This window comes from Camelus bactrianus, chromosome 6 (assembly GCF_048773025.1).
Source record: "Camelus bactrianus isolate YW-2024 breed Bactrian camel chromosome 6, ASM4877302v1, whole genome shotgun sequence".
NCBI classification, from domain to species: Eukaryota; Metazoa; Chordata; class Mammalia; order Artiodactyla; family Camelidae; genus Camelus; species Camelus bactrianus.
In genome coordinates this window covers 73,443,150-73,462,663 of record NC_133544.1, presented here as the reverse complement: position 1 = coordinate 73,462,663, position 19,514 = coordinate 73,443,150, and the positions used below count along the sequence as shown (strand labels likewise).

The window sequence follows — 19,514 nt, the reverse complement described above, 5'->3', positions numbered from 1 at the left end:
AATTTTTTCCCACTTCATTTTATATATATCTGAAATATCAATGAGTGTCCTGAAATCAACTTTAATTTTATCAGTTGCTCGATACAGTGGTATCTATAAGTAAAGTTCTAAACATAGTATCTTTTGCAAAGCAAGCATGATGCACTGTATTTTTTTCCCCGTGTTTTGCTCCAGTTTAAGTCTCCAGCCTTCCTTTAGAGCTAGTATTATTTCTGATTTCCATTTATGTTATTGAGAGCACACAGTGTCATACTTTTTGTGTCCTACCTTTACTTTAAAACACAAAAGGAGACAGAGTCACTCTCTTTTTAAAACACAAAAGGAAGATTAAGGGCATCAACCTGAAGAAATGTTCCTGGTGTGGCTCCTGACCTGTTCTTAGAAACATAACCATTGCCTTTCAGACAGCCTCTGGCCAACACCCATTCTTTTGAGATGGAATGTGTTAGTAAGTGCATCATAGCTTGTGGTTAAGGGTCAGACAGATTGGGATTGGAATCCTACTCTGCTCTACATATCTTACTACCTACATGACTCTGGACAAGTTAACTTAATCCTCTGGGCCTCAACTTCCTCATCTATAAAATGGGTATTTAAGAAAAGGCCATACTTAAAAGGATAGTTGTGAGGATTTGTGAAATAACATAAGTGCTTAGCATTTCCTTAAACACAGTGTATGCTCAATAAAGTTTGTCTATTTATATCATTAGCCAATATTTTATTTTAGAAAGGATCAAGAGTTTAGGAAGGGAATGAGTGACGTTTATGTTACAATATCAAAAAGCTGAGGAAGTGTCTGTACATGCTTAACTTCCCTGAATGATTTAATGTAAGTCTGTCAGGGTAGTTATGTAAGTCCTTTCAGAACCTTTTTACTTTTAGCCTAGACCAATGTCTTCCAAAATGCTCCCTAAACGAACAGCATTAGCATCACCTGGGGACTTGTTAGAAATTCAGGTTCCCAGGCCCATTTCCAGACCTACTGAATCAGAAACTGAGAGCCAGGCCTAGCAATCTTTTAACGAACCCTCAAATAATTCTAATAGACACCAAAGTTTAAGAACCACCATCCTAAACTATCTCTCTCTTTTTTTTTTAATAAGAGCTTTATTGAGATGTAATTCATATACCATAGAATTCACCTATTTTTTTAAACTGTACAATTCAGTGGTTTTTAGAACAGTCACAGAATTGTGCAAGTATTGCCACAGTCAATTTTAGAATATTCTCATCACCCTAAATAGAAATCCTGTTTCTTTTCCCCCAAGCCCTCCAGCCCAGGGCAACCACTGATCTTTCTGTCTATAGATTTGCCCATTCTGGACATTAATATAATAGAATCATGCCATTTGTAACCTTTTTTGTCTGGCTTCTTTCATTTAGCATAATATTGTCAGTTCCATCCCTAGCGTAGCATATATCAGCCCTTCATTCCTTTTAATGGCTGTCTAATACTGCATTGTATGGATGTGCCACATTTTGTGTATCCATTCATCAGTTGATGGATATTTAGGTTGTTTCCACGTTTGACTATGGTGAATAATACTGCTGTGAACATTTACGTACAAGTTTCTGTGTGGATGTAGGTTTTCCTTTCTATCATGCCAATATCCATGGGTGGTATTACTAAGTGATACAATGTTGGTTTAATCTCTTGAGGAACTATTAGACTATTTTTCAGAATGCTGCACCATTTTATATTCCTGCCAACAATGTACGAGGGTTCCAGTTTCTTCGTATCTTTGTCAACACTTATTAATCTGTTAGATCATCTTTTGAGATCGTGAATTCTGTAAGCTTAATGTGCTGAGACGCTTCTTGTTTTTCCTAAAGTAACATCGTTAAAGCTTCAAAGGTTTTAACTGTTATTTCTGACATTATATCCCTAGTTTCATGTTTATACTGTCCATTTTATGATTTTATAAACTTCCCTCACATTTTTGATCAGTTGAATTTTGAAACAAGGAAGCCAGGAACATTTTCCATTCTCTAATATGTCTCTCCTCCTAGTTCAATAAATATTTTTTCCATTGGTTGATTCTCAAACATTGCTTGAATATAAATATTCTTTAGTTTTGCAAAACACCTTGGCTATCAAAAGCAACTCATTTCCTTAACCCTTTGATTTCTAATTATAAGCCCGAGCTAAAGAAATAGGGTCTCACTAAAGCTGATTGACCTTTTCTTTTCCAGAGGAATGGCTGCTTGTTGGAACAAAACAAGGACATCTTCTTCTTTATAGGATTAGAAAGGATGTTGGTAAGTGGCAACTTTCCAGAACCCAGTAAGAAGTGGCTTACTGTTCATATAAAAAAAACTTTTGCTAGTCTGGTATACAACTGTTCAACCAGTGATTCCTAGACCATTAAAGGAGTGATTGGGATTGGTGGTAGTGCAGTGGGAAAGTGGGGAGAAACTTGTGAGCATCTCCAGGGTTTTTTTGGTTGTTTGTTCGCTTGTTTGTTTGTTTTCTAGACTATAATTCCTCATCCCCCTCTGGGAGGTGGAGCTGGATGTTTTTCCCTTCTTACTTCTTGGAGACTCATGCCAGAGATAATAAATATTCCTGATGGGAATAAAATTCTCATATAAATGGTGTGGTAGTAGGAAAAGAAATTAGGAGCCATTGATTGTAAAGATCTTGTTAACCTCTAACCTCTAACGGGTAGACTAGGACAGAGAGGACTGGGTTTGAGTCAGGCTTTACTTCTCTTTGGCCATGTGACTGTGACTAGGTCCTTTCCAGTGTCAGTTTCCTTTCTATAAAGTGTCTTACAAAATTGTTTGGTGTCAGATGCAAGGACTTTGAAAACTAGAGCTTTAAGCAAATGTTACTTTGTCAGTAAAAATGTAGAATGATAGCTAAAAGTATTTGAAGTTTGTTCTGTTAGAATATTCTCTAGTGGGGAAAAAAGTCCCTCACTCCCTCTTCCTGATTTTATTTCTGTGCTCTCCTTATGGAAAATTAATGTGTTTGGGTATTATATCCTGGAGCTACATAACTATAGAAATGGGCTGTTAATGCCAGAGTAGGTTCAACCATCTGAAATTGTCATTATTTGGCTATATGAGAAAAAACAAAATGTATGGCTTTCAGCAGTAAATAGCTAATCGGTAACTTCCCATAGTAAATGGTACTGACAAAGCCTGCTCTTTGGAACTGGTAGTAAGGGTAACATATTGGGGGAGAAGAGCAGCTCACTGGTGTAAGGGAGGAAGAAAATTCTTTTTTACTTTACCCATTTTAGGTTGATTGAATGGTGACCTGTACATCACAGAAGCAACAAAACAAAGGAAAAGGACTTTGAGTTTCTAGGATGGCAAATTACAGGAAGGCAAATGTACTGGGGAACTAATTGTAGATAAGTTTGTTATGTAGATTCCTTTGGTGCTGATAAAGGTCTCTAAATTGATTCAATGTTGTCCTTGGTAGAGAGGGGAGGGGAGGTACCTTTATAAATTTATGTCTTGCTCTTAGGCAGATGGGGGAGAGGAGAGAACTTTTCTTAGATTTCCTTCTTCTCAGTTACCTTCAGTTTAAAATGATCCTTAGGCCAGAGTAGCACGTCTGGGGGGCCATATTCTGCTACCCTTCACTGGTGCACTAGGGAAGGAGGAAGGTCAGGTTTTATGGTGAGAAACCAGAAGATGAAAGCAGGGTTTATTTCATTTTTAAGGTTTTCAACTTTCCTTTAAGTCAGAAGTCAGCCAACTTGTTCCAAAAGAAGGACCAAATGTTACCCAAAAACTGGCTTCGCTTCTTGGAGGGTGTTGAGCCAAAAGATACAACCAAGGCAAAGAGTGGGAGAAGGAAGGATTTATTACCTGTGGCAAGTGAGGAGAACACTGGGGATCCTTCTCAAAACAGTTCTCCCTGAACAGCAAAATTGGGGAGATTTTAAGCTAGACTCCCCATGCATATTCATGAAGGGGCTTAAGCAGTCACAGAGTCCAAGCTTTAGGTGACTGAAGTCACGAGGGTCAGAAAAGGTCAACATCATCATCCCTTAGGTTCCAGTTGATCTGATCTGGTGGTTGAGGGGGTTTTTAATTATGCACAATTAAAAAAAATTTTTTTAAAGCGAGGCTAATCTCTACCGTTGAAATGGAACTGGGAGTATTGACACCTAATTTGTTATCTTTGCTTTGTTTCTTCTCTTGCCTGATAACAGGTTTGTTCTTTTGTTCCCTGAAGATCGTTATTACTGAGACCTATTCAAGGATGAGCATTTGTGGCCAGGCTTAGACCACAAAATGGCTTACACTCAAAGTGGTTTCTTTTGTGCCAAGAAAGCCATGCCTGATTCTTTCTCCAGGGACCCCCTACCTTATCGCTTATACACACAGTAAATATTTTAGGCTTTGCAGGTCATAAAATCTCTGTCATGACTATTCTACTCTGCAAATAGCAAAAAAGCAACCATAGACAATATGTAAATAAATGGATGTGGCTGTGTTCCAATAAAGCTTTATTTACAAAAACATGTGGAAGGCTGAATTTGACCAACAGGTGATACTTTGCTAGCCATTGCTTTAAATTTTTAGTTCTCAGAGCCAAAATATTTGTATTCTGTGACATCAACCCAGTCTGTAATTTAAAAATTAAGCCTTCCTTGGATTTTATTCAGCATTCCATAACTGTTTTAACTGTCTGCTGTGGGCTCAGATGATGTGTAAGACAGGGAGATAAGAGAGCCTAATATTCTTATCCCAATAATCGATTCTTTGTGACATCAAATGCTAACTACTGTAATAAAGTAACTTGTTTAGCATACCAATTCTGTAGGCTTCAGTCTACTCGTATCTTAGAGAAGTGTTAGATTACTTCTCATCTGAGGTCTTGACAACTTTATGTTTACTTCAGCAATGCCCTACCCTAGATCAGTGGTTCTCAAAGTATGATCTTGTGAATGAAAATGTCACCTGCTGTATCAGTAAACAGCCACTGCAATACCCTGACCATGCACCTGAGGGAATTCAGGATGGAGAAAAACAGGACACTGGCCCTAGATAAGGTATTTATCAAAGGAATGATTTCAATCAGCCCAGACTCTTACATCTTCCCATACATAGAAAATCGCTAAATTCATTAACTTGGGGTGTCTGTTTTTCTTAAATAGCAGTAATCTTTTGTAGTTCCACTACCTGTTTTTTTGTTTGTTTGAACTCCTATATACCCTGGCTCCTCCTTTACCTCTTAGCAGTCCTTTAGAGCTGTCTGAGAGGCTGCCTCCCAGGAGCAAGTCCTCAGAATACGACATAATTCTCGACTTTTAGGCTGTGCTTTTTTTTTTTTTCAGTCGACAGTTTCGAGATCCCAGGAAGTCCCCAAGATCTTTCAGAGGATCCACAATGTCAAAACAAAGTTCACAGTAACACTAAATCATTATTGCTTTTTCACTGACATGTAAAATAAAGTAGCTAAAACTATTGTCGCTTAGCACAAGTTCAAGACAGTGGTCAGCAAACTTACTGGCTCCACACTGTACTAGCAGTCTATTTTTGCCCAGTGTGTACTCACAGTGCTTTTGTTTTTTAAAGCCAGTTTCACTTAAGAATGTTCTTTGTGAGGCAGTAAAAAGTATTAATTTTATTATATCTAGACCTTTGAAAACACCTCTTTTAAATAGTCTCTGTGATACAATGGCAGTACACAAACCACTTCTGCCATGTGCAGGATTCGAAGCATAGTGGCTGTCTCCGAGAAGTACTCCTGTGATTGAGTTATGAGCTGAACTGACCACTTATTTCATGGAGCATCATTTTTGCTGGTTTTCAGACCATTTGGCTGTTCCGTAGATGTCTTCTTAAAAATGAACAAAGAGAGCCTGTTGCTTCGAAGAAAACAACTGGCAGTATTTGTTCCTAACGATAAAGGCACAGCTTTGAAGGGAAAATTAGAATTGTGGAAAAATTGCATCCACTCCCAGGAGCTTGACAGCTCAGTACTTAATGATTTTTCTCATGAGATTGGGGTGATAATGAGAATGATTTTTTTTTTAAGTCCTATAACAAAATGTGTCAGCATTTGGAAAATCTGCATAACTATATGAACCAGTATTTTCCAATGCATGAAGTTTCTAAATCAAGCATGAATGAGAGATCCATTCAAAGTGTAAAGTAGACCAATGGACTTTAATTTAACAGAGAAGTTCATTAATATGTTTCAGATTCCAGATTGCAAGAAACTCCATTTGTCAGGTTTTGGTATAGCATCAAAGAAGATCCACAATTATATGAAAAAGCTATTAAACTCTTCCTCCCTTTTCCAGCTGAATGTCTGTGTGAGGACAGATTTTTGTCATATGCTTCAACCAAACAACCTGTCAAAGCAGATTAAATGCAGAAGCAGATGTGAGGTTCAGCTGTCTTCTATTAAGCCAGGCATTAGCGATTTACAAAAATATAAAACAGTACTTTTTTTTAATTTGGGAAGATAGTTATTATTCATAAAAATATGTTATGTATGCTAACATGGAATGAGCTAATTACTATTAGGTTTAAATCAGTTAATGCATGTTTTTAAAATTCCTCAGTTTTAATTTCTAAAATGGTAAACATTGGTAGCTATAATCCATGTAAAAGTATTGGTCCTCAGAAATTTTTAAGGTTATGAAGGGGTCCTGAGACCAAAAAGTATAAGAATCTCTACCCTAGATAATTCTGCTTACAAAGAGAATTGTGGAGAAATGCGTTTAGCATGCACGAGGTCCTGGGTTCAATCCCCTGTACCTCCGTTAAAAAAGAAATAAACCTAATTACTCACCCCTCCCCCAGCAAAAAAGCAACAAAAACAAAAAGAGAATTGTTAGAGGTAATAAAGTCCTTTTCAAATACAGAACTCTTTATCAAGTAGTAATGACTAATTTTTTTTTCTGGTGAGATATAATGGTATAATACAGGGCAGGTTTCTAAATCTCTCACTGCTTCAGGGTCCTGTCTTCATCGCATCTGAGTGACAAGGGGAGGAAGTAAAAGCAGCTTCGGTGGCATGGGCCCTTGTGGCTGCCGCAAAGGATCTCCAGCATCATACCTGGGGCAGGGAGGGGCACCACTAGCTGTGGGCAACATCCCACGGTCAGCGGTGTGAGCAGTGTCTCCCTGAGCTGGGAGGCAGGTAGCAGGGTGTAGGCTCAGCACACAGGCTTGACGGAGTTGGCCTCTGGGCTCTCTCACTGGCTGCTTGACCCGTCAGGTCTGTCAGCTATGAAAGTGGAACAATAATACCTACTTCTTGGGGTGGTTGTGAGGTTGCAGAAGATATATATAACAGAACCTGGCACTTAGTTATTGCTCAGTTAATGATGCTGTTATTACTATGATAATTATTCTCTTTGACTCTTTGGTGACTTTTGATGCTAAATATTTTTGTCCAGCAAGACTGGCTTCACCTGTTTTTATGGTCTATAACTTTCTTCCCCTTCTTTGTAACAGTGTCAGCAGATGTAGCATCACCTGAGAGTGGCAGTAAGTGTAGCTGCATTAAATTGCTTTAGCTCTGGCGATGGTGTTGAGTGTTTGCCCTGTCCTGTGATGCAGGACATAGGGTAGCTGCTGGGATTTAGTCAGTCTGTCTAGATCTAAGGATGCTTTCGGCTGGGTTTCATTGCTTGGGGTCCTATATTTGACTGTTACTTTTTACACTCTTCTTCTGTGAATACCTTGCCAAGGTACTATTCGGTAGGATAAAGTCCTCACCAGTACCTTGCAGCTTCGGTAAACTTCTGTGGTGTGGTCCTTTATGCTAATGCCGAGTGAAGGTGCATGAAACCCTCTGTTCTAAAGTTGGAGTTGAAAGCAACTTACTGTACTCAGTAAAGACAGCTGGGTACTTTAGATTTCCAGCTTATAATCTTTTAGGAATTCTTTAGATTCATGTAGGAGAGCCAGATGGAGCAGCGTTTTTTTGTTGTAGTTATTTTTTTATAAATTCCTGTGTTTGGAAATGTGACTGCTTGTTTCTTTCCCATAGGTTGCAACAGGTTTGAAGTGACACTAGAGAAATCCAATAAGAACTTCTCCAAAAAGATTCAGCAGGTAGGCAGTGATGGTGGCCTCTACAAGAATATTTGACTTTTATGAGACCCCTGTCAAAGCCAATAACTTTGGTAACGTTATTTATTTATCTTTGACTCCTCTGCTCTCTGCCTCCCATTTATTCAGGGATCTCTGTCCACCCATCACATACCTAAGATCCTCTTTCATGAGCACATAAGTATAAGTCAGATCCCTGTCATTGACGTAGGCTTTTAGTCCCTTTTTAGTATTGTAGGTAAATGGATGTTGGCTAAACCTTGTCAGAAGTGTTTGAGTCTAATGATTTGCTATTTTCCAGATCCATGTGGTTTCCCAGTTTAAGATCCTGGTCAGCTTGTTAGGTAAGAAAAGAAGTTGCATTTGTATTTCATATGTCAAAAAGCAAAAGCTATGACCTGATTAACCCTTTCATGGTTAAGTTGATAGTTGTTACTTAACAATGTAACTGACAGATTCCAAACCAGGTACAACAGGGTACACAGGTAATAAAGGCACCAGCATCCCCCATAAACTTGAGCTCTGTTTTCCAAGAAGTATCACCCCATTCATTCATTCATTCATTCAATAATTGAGCCAATATCTCTTGAGCTCTACTCTAGACACTGGGGATACCAAGTTGAATGAGACAAGGTTTCTGTCTTTGAAACTTAGGTTCTGATTGTGAAGACCAAAATGACAGAAAGTAATCGTGTTAGCAGTGTAATAAGTTACAATGGAAATTTATAAAAAGTGTTGTGGGATCTTAGTAGTGGGAGGGACAACATTGTCTAGTGGATGTCTAGGATTTCAGAGGGAAGAGAGAGGTAGGCAGAGCATTGTAGGCAGCGGGACCAGCCTCAGCAAAGGCCCTGAGATCTGGCCAGACTTAGGATATGTGGGGGAGAGTGGCGAGAGCCGGTGAGAGACAGATCAGGGCCACACTATTTAGGACCTGTTTGTTTCAAAAGCCATCGTTTCATGGAAGGCAGCCAGTGAGGCCTTTTCCTGACAGGCAGAAGGACTAGAAACTTGCCTCATGCTCTGTGCTGTTCAGCCCAGGACCCAAATGGTAGAATCATTTTAAACTTAGTTTCTAGTCGACAGGAACATTTAAAGTAGCTAAGACTAGATAAGAGGCCCTCGTGAAATTATTGTGCTTGCTTTGCTAGAAAAGAAATCCTTGCTTTGGGTTTTTTACAAAATCCACAGGAAGTTTCCTTTCTCTTATTGGAGCCTCTTAATGTAAGTAGCTCTGAAAGGAATTTCTTGTAAAAATATTGCATCACAATCCAGACTTGGGAGAAAGACAGAGTGTAAGAGTGCTCTTTGGAAGTGAAAGAGCTCCTTTAGTCGAGCCAGCCCAAATTTAAAGGAACAAAATATCCAAGTTTCAAAGACTAAGTGACCTTAAGTGTCGTGTGCTGGTGATGGACCAGCATAAATCATTGTTAGTGAAGCTGAAGATCCATTTTCTTCTCCAGCCGACATTTGCCATTTGCTTCTTCTGGTTGTTACAGTTTTTTGTTTTGTTTTGTTTTGTTTTGTCTTAAAGGTAGCTGTACTAGAAAACTGTGATCATTTATAGTAGTGTTTTATCTCCTTCCAAACAGAAAATAATATTTATGTCCATGACCTGTTGACATTTCAACAAATCACTACGGTTTCTAAGGCAAAGGGAGCATCACTGTTCACATGTGACCTCCAGGTAAGTGTGGGCAAGGTGAAATCTGACTTTGTGCTTTGATCTACATCTTTCCTACCATTAGATGGGAAGGATAAGATTGATGTCCAGACTCAGCAGAGACTCCGAAGAGAGTATTTGATTTTAGATTGTATTAGAGAAGTTTCCCCCTTAGTATATGACCTGAAGTTGAAGCACTTGCATTTTGTGTGTGTGTGCTAATTAGAGCACCGGACAGCCGTCTTTCAGGAGGCAGCTAACCAAAGATGGAAGCCCTTGCCGTGGACAAACCGTTAGTGGGAAATCGAGACTGTTAACAGTACGTGAACACAGCAATAGGACATTAAACTGACTCTTATTCTAAACATGTCATTGTGGTCTTTGTCTTTAGGCAGTTTTCCTATTCAGAAAAGACATTTCTCCTGATTTTTGCCAATTCATCGTCCTTCAAGATCTACCCCACCCCTCTGCTCAGCTTTGATCCCTTTTTCATATTTGTGGTCTACATTGACGCTGCATCGGTTGGGCACTTTCTGTCCCCCCACTCCTTTAAAGCATTAAACGTGGGCTTGCTGTCACTGACACAGGCTGATCCCTGACCCTGCATGTATTGACAGCCATGAACAAGAAACATTTAAGAAAAAAGGGAGGAAGCCGTTATGTAGGTTCTCCTGTCTGAATTACGAATGTCCATGGGATTGCTGGGGCCGGGGCCTCTGACTGACGGCCCTTGGGAAGGAAGTGCTCCTCAGCCTCTTGTTTCTGAGTACATCTTAGAGAGTGGTGTACTTGGGCTCAGCTTGTCTGGCAGTGTGACTTTGTATTGGGGGGGGTGTTCAGATCAGTGGCCATTTCAAGGTAGAATATCCTTAATTCACTTGTCACTCAGTTACGGCGTCACCATATGCACATCCTCATTCGCTCTGGGCGTCTCTTCCCAGCACACAGAGACTGGTGAGGAGGTGTTGCGGATGTGTGTTGCCGTGAAAAAGAAGCTGCAGCTCTATTTCTGGAAAGACAGGGAATTTCACGAATTGCAGGTAAAGTCCACTGTTACCTGGTCCATGGGTTGGGTGGGAGCTGCTGCTAAGTTGACCCATAGCTTGAAAGACTTCCTGTTCAGTTCTTGTGAAGCTCAGGACCCCAGTCTTGGAGTTCTCCCCAGATGAATGCTCTGCTTGAGTACCTGAGGGTTATCCATGCCCACCTGTCAAAGTGTCCGGGCCTTCAGAGGCAGGGGTGACAAATTCTACATCTATATAGGTTGATTTATATCAAAGAGGGTGAAAACCTTTTATGAATGCACCTTGTCCAGTTCACAGGTGACTTCTATTTTTATTATGGGTGGCTTCCTGGCCTTGTGCTAATAGGATTATATTCAGATGAGGGTGAGGGTGATTTTACAGAGTTGGGGTAGAATAACAGGAAGGTCTTTTTTTTTTGCCTTAACATCTTTCCAGCTGAACTCTTGTTCTCTTTCCTCAGGGGGACTTTAGTGTACCAGATGTACCCAAATCCATGGCATGGTGTGAAAACTCTATCTGTGTGGGTTTCAAGAGAGACTACTACCTAATAAGGGTAAAACTTATTATTTTGCAAATGTCATCTTGGGGAAGATGATTATGAATTTACCTGGGGAGATGATAATGTGCTTCTGAACTGCAGGTCAAGAGCATTATCATGGGCTGCTATCTTGAGACTTCAGTGCTCAGGAATTATATACTAATCGTGATATTAAGTTAAGACTTTGAGTTTCCTGCCCCTCAAAATCTTAGTATATCATTATAAAAATAATAATAATAATAATAATAATAATAATTATTATTATTATTATTATTATTATTATTATTATTATTATTATTTTAATGGAGGTACTGGGGATTGAACCCAGGACCTTGTGCATGCAAAGCATGTGCTCTACCATTGAGCTATGCCCACCCCCCTGTTTTTTTAATTTCAAAAGCCATCTATTTTATTATAGAAAATATAGATAAGGAAAATAAAAGAAGTACAAGTCATCCATAAACCCCCCCACTCAAGTTATCACTGTTAACTTTTTGCTGATGGACTTCTGCCCTGTTTACAAAAATATTATACTTTATAACTGGCTTTTTTTCTCCTAACCTAAGTGGGAAATATCCATGACATTGGGTTTTTTCCCTATAGTGTGTATACTGTATGTAGAAAAGGTTGGTATGCCATTCATTTTATCAAGTAGTATAAATTTCTTAGCTTCATACACCTTTCATGATCCCCAGACTTGGCAATTCTAGAAGTTTTTCTCCCCACCTCCCACCTCCCTGCTGTGTTACCTGTTTATTGTTTAACTAGTTAATATATTTGTTCTATAATTATATTCTTGGGATAGCCTAATTTGATCAGCATCTACATTGTGATTACAAAATTTATCCTAACAAACTCAGTATTTCTTTTTGCCAGACAAGGAATGTTACTGGCTTTTGTAGGTTTGGGGTTTTAATTTGATTTTTCAGACCATCTATGTTCATGCCTGTGGCTGAAGAATGCTGGGTGACTTACTTTGTGTCTTCCTGTAGGTGGATGGAAAGGGGTCCATCAAAGAGCTCTTTCCAACAGGAAAACAGCTGGAACCCTTGGTTGCCCCTCTGGCAGATGGAAAAGTAGCCGTGGGTCAGGATGATCTCACAGTGGTGCTCAATGAGGAGGGGGTCTGCACGCAGAAGTGTGCCCTGAACTGGACAGACATCCCGGTGGCCATGGGTGAGACCGCCATAGCTGCTGTTTCCCACTTTGGGTGGGGGTTGTGCACCCCCCGTGGCAGAACGGAACCCATTCTTAGCTTTTGCAGACTGCAGATACACTGTCATCCGCTCTGTTTCTTTTCTTGTAAATAGATGAGTGTTTGAGGGTCATTAAAAATGGGATATTCTGGTTTTTGTAGGAAGTTAGGTTTCGTCCCAGAGGGGAAGAAATATAAACAGAACTGTACATTTTAGGAAGTGATTGTCTACTGCTATTTTTACCTCTTAGTTCCTTTTCTTTTACCTCCTTTTAAATTGTTCTGTTGTGTCCTCTGCCAAACAGACTACATTTGGAAATTAGTGGAAATTCTTTGGTTGGTCCTCTAATACGTGTAACTCAGCATCAGAAGGTTTGTGATGTGGTGGTTGTCGCTGCTCTTGTTTTTGTAGCTTAGCAGCACAGACTGCATTCACGTGTCAGTCTCTGTCCTACTCGTTAGCTGTTTCTGCTCCTCCGCCTGCCACAGGCTCTCAGCTCTCTGCGATGGTATTGCCTGGGAGTGTGTGAGCACGCTCGCAGCAATTCATTTTCAATTGGAAGAGTGAGCATTTTCATAATAGTTACTGCTGTGGAGGGGGCTGCAGACATGCTGTCTTTAAGGGCCGTAGCTTGGGAGACGAGCATTACATCTTGGAAAAAGAGGTGAAACAAGGCACTGCTTAAGGTGTTAAATCAGAAGAGTTAAGATTTTCTAGTTTAGAAAGGGGAAGTACATTGTTCAATACATCAGTAAGAAGTTTCATTAAGATTGGACTAGATCAGGCAGGGAATTTAGGATCTGGCTTGAAGAAAAATTTCTTTCTTTCTAGGCAGAAAGAATAGTTGAACAGTGAGCAGAAATACGGAAGACGTGCTGATTGTGAGAGGGCAGGCATTCCAGAGACTGACCTGGCTGAAACAGGCGGTCTGGATAACAGAGGAATACGGGCAGGGTCGGTTGTTAGAGGCCCATGTGAAGGTCTGAGAGGCCAGCAGATCCTAAGTGGTAAAATTGATAAAAGCATCATATTCTAGGGTGATTATTCTGGTGGTGTTTAGAGATGAACAGACCAGAAGGAAGATAAATCAAAATGACCGTATTTTACACCACTCAAGATGATGTATATTAACAGGTTTGGGGAAGCTAAGAGCTTCACAAGAGGCTTTGTGATGTTCTAGGGACCCTTGTTTTCCCTTCGGAAGAGGAACCGCGGCAGATGAGGTGAAGATGCGGGGCACTGGAAGTAGCTTTCTGATTCCCCAGTGTAACAGTTCCTGTTTTAAAAGCTTTGCTAGTGCCCGGCACCTTTGGCCATGTTTCCCAAAAACATTTCTGTGCCTTAACATACTGAGGGAGAGGAAGTTCTTTCTGAGGCGGGTGGGAGAATCACCATCTGACAGGAAGAAGCGTAAACTTCTTAGGATGGGCCACCTTTTAACTTGGTTGATGTTTCTGCTCCCCTCGTCACTCCTTCAGCCAGGTGCCCATCATTTGCAAAGGACCCCTCATCACTGTGCCTTCGTCAGTGCTGTTGCCTTTTCCTTTCTTTGCCCAGCAGTGTCCTGCTTGAGTGACAAGGCCCCGTTCAGTGGCACTTCCTCTCTGAGGTCTCCTCTGACCTGCAGGCAGGATTAGTCACTTCCCCCTGGTGCTTCCACTGCCCTTTCAGGTTTCTCCGTCATGGCAGCTGCACTGTCCCACTGGCTGTGGTGCATTGTCAGTCCCCTCTCCTCGTGTAGGAGCTCCAGGAGCTCTGGGCTCCAGTCTTGGTCCACGTTGAGTAGTGCCTGAAACATCATAGCCTCCTAGTAAGTGCTTGCTGAGTAGTCAGTCGCGGTCACTGTCAGCCATTTATCGGCCACACTGCCAAGTTTGAAGACACAGAGACCCAGACCATCTCTGTTGTCAAAGAGCTGGGGAGACTGAACAAATGATAAGATGTGACCACCAAGAAGGGTTTCTATTCTAGATTACTTCTTTTATTAAGTGAGATCTTATGAAAATGGGCCAGATTAAAAAAGGACAGAGAAATTTTATGTACTTATACAAATTAACATGAAAGAAAATTGGAATAGCTTTTTAAAATGAGGCCAGCATAAAAAGAAAAGAATCCAATACGAAACAACGTGCTGCTTAATTTTAATTTTTGGTAAAATGAAAAACACCACTATGATAACAATTAACAGCATTCAGATTGATGAAAGTATCTTTAGGTCTCGTTTCCTCATTTCTGAGTTCCCTTCTGGCTTTGAAATTTTATCAGATTATTCATTTAGAATATAAATATTGCAGATATAATATGGAAAACTTTATCAGAAAATAAGTAACAAGGAAAATAAATTTATAGCAAGTTAGCCACACTAAGAAACTATTCTTATGCATATATTCTTTGAGGTTAAATTTTTATATGGTAATTATGCCATCTAGTGGTTCATTTTTTACTAATTTTTTTTACCTTTTAAAAAATTTTATTTTTAGTTGTCATAAAAAAACACGTAACATAAAATCTGTCACCTTAACCATTTTTAAGTATATAGTTCAGTAGTGTTATATATATTCACATTGTCGTGCAGCAGATTTCAGAACTTTTTAATTTTGCCAAACAAACTCTAACCTATTAAACAACAACCCATTTTCCCCTCCCCCTAGCCCTTGGCAGCCACCATTCTACTTTCTGTGTCTATGAATCTGACACTCTAGATACCACATATAAGTGGTAAAAAATGGCTACACTGAGAATGCCATCCAGCTGCCTTCTCTGTGAACTGTGGAGCATCAGGTGGAGCTTTGCATCTTTTCTCTGTGAAAATCTCAAGCAGAAACAGCCTTGGCCAGATGTGTGGATCTCTTTCTTTAGCATAAGTTTTGGGGAAAAAAGAAGTTGCCCTCCTCTTGCCTTCCTAAAGGAATGAAAGAAGTTACGTGACCTTGCTCTCCCACTGACGTGTTGTTAGGGGCAGCTGCAGCAGGCCTTTGGCCTGGCTCTGTGACTGATGAGAAAGGAGCCAGTGACGCTTTCACCCAGTTCTTGCAGGGAAACAGTAGGAGTGAGATCAGGTCCCTCTGAGCAAAGCTGGTTGCATCCTTTCTGTGCAAGAGATTTCTCTGAGCATCACTGAGACAAACATTTTTTTTCTTTGTATATCACAGTGTAGGACCTTGGTTTGGTATTTGACTAGTGGACTATTTGGAGATCCAAAATGCAGCTTAGAAATGAGAAGCTGAAACAGTCCATAAACCTAAAGCCTTATACCAGAACCACAACTCAAGATGTTCTCTCTTGCACAGAGCACCAGCCTCCCTACATCATTGCAGTGTTGCCTCGATATGTGGAGATCCGAACATTTGAGCCAAGGCTCCTGGTCCAGAGCATTGAATTGCAAAGGCCTCGTTTCATTACCTCGGGAGGGTAAGGGATTGTTTTCTTTACTGTAGCTGCCATATTATTCCAAAACTCTAAAGTCATCTGTGTCATCATGAAGCCCGTCCTCTTTTGCTAATCCTCTTACTCCTGTCTCCAGATCAAACATTATCTATGTGGCCAGCAACCATTTTGTTTGGAGACTCATTCCAGTCCCCATGGCAACCCAAATCCAGCAGCTTCTCCAGGACAAGCAGTTTGAATTGGCTCTGCAGCTTGCAGTAAGTCTTGTGTTTGAGATCCGGGAGTAAATTTGCCTTCCTCATTATTCTCCAAAGCAGGTGATTTGGGTTTAAACATTCATATTTAGTTTCGACTGGAGGAGTAAGCACAAAGCTGAAAGTCAGGGGGCTTGGATTCTGGATCTGACCCTGCCATAAAATATCTGTGTCACTCTTAAGTGATTTCCCTTTCTCAGTTTGCTTGTCTGTCAAATGTAGAATGAGTGTCAATTATAATAATAATATTTCATAGAATTAATAGGACAATAAAATAATTGAATAGATATAGTATGACCTGGAAAAATGAAAGACAATATAGACATTAAAATGACAATCATAAATGTCAAGATTACAGTTTGGTTGAATGCACCAACTTAAGGGCTTTCCAAAATCCCTTTCCCCAGTAGGCTCCTGTGCTTGGAAAAGCAGGCCTTTTTTAGGTATTCTGAACCCACCTTAAGCCCTGCTGCAGTCAGCAGGGCTGCTCTCTTACGACTGTCACTCTCCTTGAACATTTGCATGGGGTGTTACTCACAGCAAAGTAGTGACCATGCTCTTTTTCAGTGATGCTCCCATTGCCAATACACTTCTTGGAGATAGACTTTTGAGTCCTGTCTTGGTCTTCTAAACATCCCCCGTGGTGATTACTGTCACCTGTAAAGGGTGGATTTGATTTTACGAAACAAGTCATTCCGAGCCTCACTTAGTCATTAAACCAGACACTGCCAATTTGGTAAAAGAGATTTTTAAGAAGATAATAGTAGGAAAAGTTTTTTAGAGTATCTTATAAATTATTTCTGAAAGAAAAACAGTGGTCACAAATTCTAGAATACAAATGTTTATAATCATATATGGTAGAAACTTCCAAAGAGCAACGTGTATTTTAGATGTATAAGTTCTAGATTTGGAATAAAAGTCCAGTCTTTATTTTTTTTTTAATTTTTTTTTAATTTTGAGGGGAGGGTAATTAGGCTTTTGTTATTTGTTTATTTTAATGGAGGTTCTTGGGATTGAAGCCAGGACCTCTTGCATGCTAAGTATGCACTCTATCACTGAGCTGTACCCTCTCCCCCCAAATCCAGTCTTAATGGTTAGACACATTTAATCTCCCATAAAGACTGTTTCTTTCTTGGGGCATTAAATTTCAGCATCTTACTTTTTCCCCCAACTCATCTGTTGCTCTAAATTATTTTATTTTCATTTTAAAAATAATGAATCCCCATGAACCCACCTCCTGCCCCCCAAAATAACTTATATAGCCTCCATGTTCCTCCCCATCGTATCCCTCTGCCTACCCTCCAGACACAGCCATTACCCTAACTGTTGTGTTTATCATGCCCTTCAAAAATTTTTGTTAAATCGTTTACATATATTTGTGTGCCTGAATATGTATGTAGTTTTTGAACTTTATAAAAAGAGTAGTATGTAGCACATAGCTTTTTTAGTATATTTTTTTCTTAACAGGAAGGTCTTGGGTCTTTTCAGGGATTCTCCTCCTGTAGGTTGTCTCTTTAATCGTCTGTAAGGAAGATGGAAGTGGGTTTCCATTTTCCCTTCTCTTTTCTGTGCTTGTACTCACCAGGTATTCTGCTCTGTGATGAAAGAAGCTTGCTTGATATCATCTTAGCTCTTCAGGGACCTATCTTTTATTTAAATAAATCAGAGAACACACATGAAACTTTCAGAGGGCAATTCCCTACTAAACTTTGGAATTGGGCTGGAAAAGACATCCTAAGTTTGGACCCTTTAAGTGTAAGTAAGAGCAGGAGCAGGAAATGGGGAGAGTTACAGAGCTCGAGGAAGTTAAAGAAGTGAAAACAAGTGTGGAGACAAGTATTTCCAGGACGCTTGGAGCTCATCTTGACTGGCATGGAGGGTGTGGCTTGAACGTCTGGGAATAACCCAGATCAGAAGGCCAGGCTCTGAGAGCCTGTAAAGCACCAAGCAAGAGAACTTAGCCCAGGTGCGACCATGTGCTGATGATGGTCCAGACTAGGGTGACAGCAATGGAAAAGGAAAAGAAAGGAAGGGAAAACACTGAGAGACATTTTGAAGGAAGAAATTAAATGTGGTAAAGATTGGCATAAAAAGATGTTAAGGGGGAAAAATAGTTAAAGGAAGAAACAGAGATAATAAGTAGCTGTATTAATTTGGCTTTTACCTTCAACAGGACCCTTCTCAACTGTGCCAGCTATGTGAAATGTCTTTCATTTCTTGAGCACACCGTGCTCTCTCGCTGCCATTTTAGGGCCTGGTGCATGTGCTGGCCTCTGGGCCCCTCCTGTCTGTCCCCTGCCGGGACAGGCTAACTCCAGCTCATCCTTTGTGTCTCAGTTTACATTCCTCCTGGAAGCCTTCCTGGACCCACCATTCAGACTAGACTGAATACCCCCACCATGTACTTCTGTCACCACTCACCCTGTTCTGTGTGATTTTTTTGTTTTTAAACTAAACTCTAGACTTGATTCGGATTTCGCCAGTTTTCCCATTAATGTGCATTTTTCTGTTTCAAGTTCAAATCCAGAAATCACATTGTATTTAGCTGTCACAAATCCTTAATCTGTGTCTATGACAATGTCTTAATCTTAACTTGTTTTTCATGACCTTGACAGTTTTCAGGAGTGTTGGTCAGGTATTTTGTAGAAAGCTTGTTGTATTTTAATTGTTACTTATCAATCCTATGATTAGAATGTAAGGGTAGTCTGTGAGGGCAGATGCCATGTGACCGCTTTGCACACTTTGGTACATGCATGTCCTCGGATATTATCTAAATCCTAATATATACTGAATAAATATTTATTGAGTGAGTGAGCTTCTACCTGTTTTGCTCTCTTATTAGGAAATGAAAGATGATTCTGACAGTGAAAAGCAGCAACAGATACATCACATCAAGAACTTGTATGCCTTCAACCTCTTTTGCCAGAAGCGTTTTGATGAGTCCATGCAGGTCTTTGCTAAGCTTGGCACAGGTAACAAGTGTGTATGGTGTTGGGATAAGAAACTAAGTCAAGGGAAGGGAAACTGGAAAGGACAGGGAGAAATGATACCAGACTTCTGAGAACGGGGAATGTTTATACTCATCTAAATTGATCCTCACACCTAGCAGGATCCCGTGGGTGGCCATGTGGCTACAGAGTTACAGTCCTCGTCTTATCATTCTGGTTTCACCCATGAATTCAGATTTCCTGTTTTCCAGGACGGTTTGCCCCTGTCATTAGAGGAAGGTGACAGAAAGGCATTCAAGTCAACACATGTACATTTGATTTAGTCATTATTGAATCCTTTTCTGGACAGAAGTCAGTGACCTGAGCTTAGTAGGATTCAACAGTAGGTCATTTTGAGTAGGGCAGTGCTGCAAAGCCTTTCCAAAAGTGTCCTAAAAACTCAGTGTCCTAAAAACTCTCTGGACATTAG

The 19,514-nt window shown here is 40.2% G+C and overlaps 1 protein-coding gene across 2 annotated transcripts in view; it reads left to right on the top strand.

Moving 5' to 3' along the window:
- VPS39 (VPS39 subunit of HOPS complex) overlaps positions 1-19,514 on the top strand; it is a 39,495-nt gene that overhangs the window by 5,049 nt on the left and 14,932 nt on the right. The window contains exons 2-12 of one of the 2 annotated variants that reach the window (XM_074365947.1): positions 2,194-2,259; positions 7,435-7,467; positions 7,973-8,037; positions 8,336-8,378; positions 9,627-9,721; positions 10,639-10,737; positions 11,183-11,275; positions 12,253-12,436; positions 15,747-15,867; positions 15,980-16,100; positions 18,940-19,069. In XM_074365947.1, coding sequence (XP_074222048.1) covers positions 2,194-2,259; positions 7,435-7,467; positions 7,973-8,037; positions 8,336-8,378; positions 9,627-9,721; positions 10,639-10,737; positions 11,183-11,275; positions 12,253-12,436; positions 15,747-15,867; positions 15,980-16,100; positions 18,940-19,069 — 1,050 coding nt within the window. The remainder of the gene's footprint in view (positions 1-2,193; positions 2,260-7,434; positions 7,468-7,972; positions 8,038-8,335; positions 8,379-9,626; positions 9,722-10,638; positions 10,738-11,182; positions 11,276-12,252; positions 12,437-15,746; positions 15,868-15,979; positions 16,101-18,939; positions 19,070-19,514) is intronic. The other variant, XM_074365948.1, reaches the window with a different exon arrangement.